The sequence below is a fragment of the Lottia gigantea genome, assembly GCF_000327385.1.
Source record: "Lottia gigantea unplaced genomic scaffold LOTGIsca_23, whole genome shotgun sequence".
Lineage (NCBI taxonomy): Eukaryota > Metazoa > Mollusca > Gastropoda > Lottiidae > Lottia > Lottia gigantea.
In genome coordinates, this window is record NW_008708645.1 from 2,056,829 (window position 1) to 2,065,197 (window position 8,369).

An 8,369-nucleotide genomic window follows, 5' to 3' on the forward strand; every position below is an offset into this window, starting at 1 on the left:
AATTCCAACGGTTTAACAACTTGCGAATTCACAGCTTTAAATGGAGATATTTTTTCAGTTTGTATGCAAAATATTTACAAAAATATTGGATACATTTTTGAGGGTTTTTCTCTAGCTCACTGATTCGAAAGTTACATATCCTCTAAAACGTAACCTAAGATGATATAAGTGATTCCAGTCAATTAGTTAGTCAGTCTCTCAAATCGATTTTAAATTTAGTTATCCAAGCAGATTATTGTATTTCTGAAAACTGAACTGAACACAAATTAGACCAACAAAATCCATTGTACATTTACATGATCCATCAGGTTGTCCTGATCCACCATTAAAACACACATACACTTGATACAAAACAAACAAAAAATTTATTGAGATAGAGTTTAATACGTTCTAGACATTATACATCTATTGAGATAGAGATACATACCTTCTAGACATTATACATCTATTGAGATAGAGATACATACCTTCTAAACACCATACATCTATTGAGATAGAGATACATACCTTCTAGACATTATACATCTATTGAGATAGAGATACATACCTTCTAGACATTATACATCTATTTGTATAGAGATACATACCTTCTAGACATTATACATCTATTGAGATAGAGATACACACCTTCTAGACATTATACATCTATTGAGATAGAGATACACACCTTCTAGACATTATACATCTATTGAGATAGAGATAGTTTAGTAAAAAAAGAAATTTGACCATCGGTCGAAAAAATAATTGGAATGATATTTTTATTATGCTAAGAGACATTTTTTCCGTTTGAGGTAGAAAGAATGATTTATACATTGTACTGACTTTCACAAGTAGGACCAGTATAATATCTATATATACAACGACATGTTCCATCAGACAGTTCTGTTCCACCATTTTTACAAGGATTCCCTTTTTCTAAAACAACAAGGTTGAAGATTGAAGTTTTTTAATTGCAAAACTGTAATTGTCAAAAACGTTTGAAACAGTTAGACCAATCGTTCATTCTGTATTGTATTAGCCTTTCATTTTTACTTAGCACTGCAGTAAAGTAAAAACAAAAGCCAATAAAAATACGTTGTACTTGTTTTGAAAAAATTTGACACTGGTACCATGAAAAAAACCTTTTAGTTTTTATTTGAAAATAATCTATCAACTATACTAACCTTCACAAGTAGGACCAGTATATTTATCTGTACAATCACATCTTCCACTAGGCTGTTCTGTTCCACCATTTTTACAAGGATTCACTTTTTCTAAAACAACAAGGTTGAAGGTTGAAGTTTTTTATTGCAAACACTGTAATTGTCAAAGACGTTTGAAACACGTTAATCCTAGGCTTCCATTTAGACCAATCTTTCATTCTGTATTTTATTAGCCTTTTATTTTTACTTAGCACTGCAGTAAATTAAAATCAAAAGCCGATAAAAATTCATTGTACTTTTTTTGAAAAAATTCGACACTGGTACCATAAAAAAAACCTTTTAGTTTTTATTTAAGAATAATCTATAAACTGTACTAACCTTCACAAGTGGGACCAGTATATTTATCTGTACAATCACATCTTCCACTAGGCGATTCTGTTCCACCATTTTTACAAGGATTCACTTTTTCTAAAACAACAAGGTTGAAGGTTGAAGTTTTTTATTGCAAAAACTGTAATTGTCAAAGACGTTTGAAACACGTTAATCTCGGGTCCTAGGCTTCCATTTAGACCAATCTTCCATTCTGTATTTTATTAGTATTTTATTTTTACTTAGCACTGCAGTAAAGTAAAAACAAAAACCAATAAAAATACTTTGTACTTGTTTTGAAAAAATTCAACACTGGTACCATGAAAAAAACCTTTAAGTTTTTATTTAAGAATAATCTATAAACTGTACTAACCTTCACAAGTAGGACCAGTATATTTATCTGTACAATCACATCTTCCGCTAGGCGATTCTGTTCCACCATTTTTACAAGGATTCACTTTTTCTAAAACAACAAGGTTGAAGTTTCTTTTTTGAAGAAACTGTAGTTGTCATGTAATTTGATCAAAGCATTGATTTGAACAATTCGATTATGACGTTGTTACCTTGTATCACACAAGATATTTTAGTTTTTATTCGAGAAGAAATAAAACTAGAACCACTCGTGGTACTGAGTGGGACTTTGCTCATGTGCCAATTTGCTAGAGAATCTGATAAAATCAACGTTCTTAGTCATTTAGGTCAAGTGCTAAAGCATTTCCCTTTTTTTGGAAGGTTGTGAAAGCGGAAGTAGAAGTCAGACATAAAATATGAAAGTATTATTAGATTTCCAAGGTCAATGACTTTTGACCATGTTAAGGGGAAGGTCATTTAAGGTCAAGGTCACTAGATATGAGTCATCAAACTTTGAAAATACAAACATTATAAAACCGGAAGTTGACGTAAAACATCAAATATGAAGGTATTAATCTTTAGACAAGGTCAATGACCTTCGATCCTACAAAGGTCAAGGTCATCAAAGGTAAAGGTCAAAAGTTGAAAATATGTAAATTTAAACCCTGTTCCCTTTTTTGAACTACGAAGCTGAAACAACTGACCTTTTCACACCAATGGGTGAGGTAATAGTGTGCAAGGCCCTAGTTTGAACAAATGAATTCTATACAAGTTATACCCCTGATAAAAATGTAAATAATCAGTAATTTAACCCTAATGTGCCACGCCCACCTCAACTTTTTTGTCATAAGTTAATTCATATGTGAAATGTCTCGTTGTGTTCCGAATTCCAAGCTTTTACAGCAAATAGGTCATAAGATATGCATACATCCAGCTCAAAGAAGCGAAAATATTGTAAAAAAAAAACACCGAAATTTCAAAAATTCAGAAATGTCAATTTTGCATTATATATCACTGGAAAGAGCACGATGAGCACATTCAGGATCCACAAAAATTAACCCTCAAAGTTGATTAGGTCATGGGCTAGAGCAGTCCAAATTTGCGAATTTGGCTGTTTTTGGACAGCTTTAAAACCGGAAGTAGACGTCAGAGGTCAAATATGAAAGCATCAACTGATAGCCAAGGTCAATGATCTTTGACCCAAGAAAGGTCAAGGTCATCAAAGGTCAAGGTCAAAATTGAAAATATTGAATTTCTAAAACCTGTTCCTTTTTTTGAAATATGAAGCTGACACAACTAAACTTCTAAGACAAAGTGGCTCAAGAGATGAAGTAATTGTATGCAAAGTTTCATTTCTAACAAATGTATTCTTTGCGAGTTATGCCTCTGGCCAAAAATGTCAATAATGAGTAATTCAACCCGGATGTGTCACGCCCACCTCATTTATTTGACACAAGTTAATTGATATTCAAAATGTTAAGTTGTGTTCGAAATGTCAAGCTTCTACATCATGCAGGTCAAAAGATATAGGTCAACAAAAGTCAAAAAAGGTCAAAATCGAAAATTGAAAATATGGAAATTTTAAAACCCGTTCCTTTTTTTGGAACTATAAAGCTGAAACAACTGAGCTGTTAACATTAACAAGCTAAAAGGATGAGGTAATTGTGTGCAAAGTCCCTTTTTGAACAAATGTATCCTATGCGAGATATGCCCCTGTCCCTAAATGTAAACAATTAGTAATTCAACCCGGATGTGCCCCGCCCACCTCAACTTTTTTGTCATAAGTGAATTCATATTCAACATATTTAGTTGTGTTCCAAATTTCAAGGTTCTACATCAAATAGGTCATAAGATATACATACACCAACCTCAAAGAGACATAAATATTGTAAACAAAATACTCAAATTTGAAAAAATCACGAATTTCAATTTTGCTTTGAAAATACGATTGTTATATATCAATGTAAGGTGCATGAGAAGCACATTAAGAATCCGAAAAAAATGAACCCTTTAGGTTAATTAGGTCACGTGCTAGAGCAGTCCAAAGTTGCGAATTTGGCTGTTTTCGTAAAGTCATACAACCGGAAGTGGGTGTCGGAGGTCAAATATGAATAGTATCAACTGATAGCCAAGGTGAATGACCTTTGAGCTAATGAAGGTCAAAGTCATCAAAGGTCAAGGTCATGAGATATGAGACTTCAAACTTCGAAAAAAATTCAACCGGAAATTGCAAAAAACCAATATTAGTGTCGTTGCTCTATATGAATTACACCGGAAGTTATTCAACCGGAAGTAGATTTGAAATTCAGTCGCTTTCCTGTTTAAAAGCGGAAATAACGTACAATATTTGACTGTACTATATTATTTACATTAGTGAAGTCTCTCTGCGTTTCAAATTTCAGATCAATCGATGTAAAAACAAAAAAGTTTCAAAAAAATTGAAAAATTTGATCGAAAAAAGTGAGCTACGAAGACATTTCGATAACAAACTGGGACTTTGCTGATGTATCATTTGTACTAACCTTCACAAGTAGGACCAGTATATTCATCTGTACAATCACATCTTCCACTAGGCTGTTCTGTTCCACCATTTTTACAAGGATTCACTTTTTCTAAAACAACAAGGTTGAAGGTTGAAGTTTTTTATTGTAAAAACTGTAATTGTCAAAAATGTTTGAAACACTTTAATCTTGGGTCCGGGGCTTCCAGTTAGACCAATCTTCCATTTTGTATTTTATTAGCCTTTTATTTTTACTTAGCACTTAAATTAAAAACAAAAGCGAATAAAAATACTTTCTACTTGTTTTGATAAAATTCGACACTGGTACCATGAAAAAAACCTTTTAGTTTTTATTTGAGAATAATCTATCAACTGTAATGACCTTCACAAGTAGGACCAGTATATTCATCTGTACAATCACATCTTCCACTAGCCTGTTCTGTTCCACCATTTTTACAGGGATTTACTTTTTCTAAAACAACAAGGTTGAAGGTTGACGTTTTTTATTGCACAAACTGTCATTGTCATATGCGTTTGAAACACGTTAATTTTGGGTCCGGGGCTTCCATTCGAATTCAAAATTAGACCATTCTGTATTTTTATAAGCTTTTATTTACTCAACCACTGCAGTGAAGTATAATGTCAAATTTTAGTTGTTTTGAAAAAATTCGACACTGGTACCATAAAGGTTGAAGTTTTTATTGAAGAAACTGTAGTTGTGAAAGGCTCTTAGACAAGTTAATCTCGGGTCCAGGGCTAACAGTCGAATCCAAAATTAGACCAATTTTTAATTTTGGATTAGCTTTTATATTTATTTAGAATACAGATGTGACGTCACCCATTGATCTTGGCGTATCATTATCCAACATGATGGTTGAATCAGCCACGAGTCCAATATTGACATTAATAATGGATCCAAATATTGGACTCATGGTCCTTTGCCAAGTAAGTGTGACCTTATATAAACGTATTCACGATTCCTAGGAGAGAATGTGTTTCTTTTCAATGAAATCTTACAAAAGATTATATTTCTATCAGCGCACAGACATTTTAAGATTATCAGTATTTTTTGTGTCCGAAATTCCAATTCTCTTTAAAAAAAAAATATCGAAAAAATTCAAAATGTTATTGGTATCATATATCAACAAATATGAAGATTTTTATTATTCGAGAATCTACCAACTGTACCAACCTTCACAAGTAGAACCAATATAATAAGCTGTACAAACACATCCCACACTAGGCATTCCACCATTTTTACAAGGATTCACTTTTTCTAAAACAATAAGGTTGAAATCTTAATTAAAGTAACATTCCGCTTTTTTTGTAGGTTGAAATATATTTTTGCTCAAATTAGAGAAAAGTATACACCAAAATCTGGAGAAATGTGCTATTAACGTATCTACAAGTTTTAACTAAAAAAAAGTCCAGCCGTTAATTTTTAAACGCCAAAACTATTTAAAAACATTACGTGAGATTTTACTGTAATTGTGATATGGGTTTCTAAAAGGTCAGTTTCAGATGAAGGACTTCCATTTTCAATCCAGCCAAAGAGTTGAAGCATTGAATTGAACAATTCCATAATGACATTGGTACCATATTTCACAAAATATGGCAGAGTTTAGGTTCCTATTCTAAAAGGTAGAATAATTTATGAACTGTACTGACCTTCACAAGTAGTGCCTGTATATTCATCGGTACAAACACATGTTCCATCAGGCTGTTCTTTTCCACCATTTTGACAAGGATTCACTTAAAATAAAACAAGCGAAACATTACAACTTAAAACATTCATCATGAACATACTGATTAAAAATAGATTTGATTTTTTTGCACTATTTTAACAGTGAAAATATTTTATTATTGTACTTTGTAATCGAAATAATTCTCTACCAAAGGCCTGGTCGAAAGGTAGTATTCTAAACCAATCAAAGCGTGTCATGAAAGAACCGAATAAAATAAGGATTTGTGGGATATCAAAGTAGAGCAATCCGACAGTCTCAATATGAGTTTCGCTGCAAAATACTACCTTTGAGACAGACATTTCTTAGAAATCTTCCAAGATTACAAAGTTGACTCAAAATTTCTGAAAACAAAAAGATACTAAAATGTAATCTAATTTCAATTAGATTGACTGGATATTATTATATATCTATTGAGATAGAGATACATACGTTCTGGACATTATACATCTACTGAGATAGAAATACATACCTTCTAGACAATATACATCTATTGAAATAGAGATACATACCTTCTGGACATTATATATCTATTGAGATAGAGATACAGACCTTCTAGACATTATACATCGATTGAGATAGAGATACATACCTTCTGTACATTATACATCTATTGAGATAGAGATACATACCTTCTAGACATTATACATCTATTGTGATAGAGATACATACCTTCTAGACATTATACATCAATTGAGATAGAGATACATACCTTCTAGACATTATACATCTATTGAGATAGAGATACATACCTTCTGTACATTATACATCTATTGAGATAGAGATACATACCTTCTAGACATTATAATCTATTGAGATAGAGATACATATCTTCTAGACATTATACATCTATTGAGATAGAGATACATACCTTCTAAACATTATACATCTATTGAGATAGAGATACATACCTTCTAAACATTATACATCTATTGAGATAGAGATACATACCTTCTACACATTATACATCTATTGAAATAGAGATAATACCTTCTAGACATTATACATCTATTGAGATAGTGATACATACCTTCTAGACATTATACATCTATTGAGATAGAGATACATACCTTCTAGACATTATACATCTATTGAGATAGTGATACATACCTTCAAGACATTATACATCTATTGAGATAGAGATACATATCTTTTGTACATTATACATCTATTGAGATAGTGATACATACCTTCTAGACATTAGACATCAACTGAGATAGTGATACATACCTTCAAGACATTATACATCTATTGAGATAGAGATACATACCTTTTGTACATTATACATCTATTGAGATAGAGATACATACCTTCTGTACATTATAAATCTATTGAGATAGTGATACATACCTTCTAGACATTATACATCTATTGAGATAGAGATACATACCTTTTAGACATAATAGATCTATTGAGATAGAGATACATACCTTCAAGACATTATACATCTATTGAGATAGAGATACATACCTTCTAGACATTATACATCTATTGAGATAGAGATACATACCTTTTAGACATTATACATCTATTGAGATAGAGATACATACCTTCTGGACATTATACATCTATTGAGATAGTCACACATACCTTCTAGACATTATACATCTATTGAGATAGAGATACATACCTTCAAGACATTATACATCTATTGAGATAGAGATACATACCTTCTAAACATTATACATTCATTGCGATAGTGACACATACCTTTTAGACATTATACATCTATTGAGATAGAGATACATACCTTCAAAACATTATACATCTATTGAGATAGAGATACATACCTTCTAGACATTATACATCTATTGAAATAAGAGTTACATACCTTCTAGACATTATACATCTATTGAGATAGAGATACATACCTTCTAAACATTATACATCTATTGCGATAGTGACACATACCTTCTAGACATTATACATCTATTGAAATAAAGATACATACCTTATAGACATTATACATCTATTGAGATAGAGATACATACCTTCTAAACATTATACATCCATTGAGATAGAGATACATACCTTCTAGACATTATACATCTATTGAAATAGAGATACATACCTTCTAAACATTATACATCTATTGAGATAGAGATACATACCTTCTAGACAGTATACATCTATTGAGATAGAGATACATACCTTCTAGACATTATACATTTATTGAAATAGAGATACATACCTTCTGGACATTATACATCTATTGAAATTGAAATACATACCTTCTAGACATTATACATCTATTGAGATAGTGAT

General features: G+C 31.6%; 1 protein-coding gene across 1 annotated transcript in view; it reads right to left on the bottom strand.

Annotated features, from left to right (window-relative positions):
• Positions 1-805: 805 nt before the first annotated feature.
• LOTGIDRAFT_160112 (hypothetical protein) overlaps positions 806-8,369 on the bottom strand; it is a gene marked incomplete at both ends in the record, with an annotated part of 8,839 nt that continues 1,275 nt past the window's right edge. Inside the window, 9 exons of the mRNA XM_009054992.1 lie at positions 806-915; positions 1,164-1,253; positions 1,521-1,610; positions 1,885-1,974; positions 4,385-4,474; positions 4,745-4,834; positions 5,555-5,638; positions 6,031-6,114; positions 6,392-6,448. Coding sequence (XP_009053240.1) covers positions 806-915; positions 1,164-1,253; positions 1,521-1,610; positions 1,885-1,974; positions 4,385-4,474; positions 4,745-4,834; positions 5,555-5,638; positions 6,031-6,114; positions 6,392-6,448 — 785 coding nt within the window. The remainder of the gene's footprint in view (positions 916-1,163; positions 1,254-1,520; positions 1,611-1,884; positions 1,975-4,384; positions 4,475-4,744; positions 4,835-5,554; positions 5,639-6,030; positions 6,115-6,391; positions 6,449-8,369) is intronic.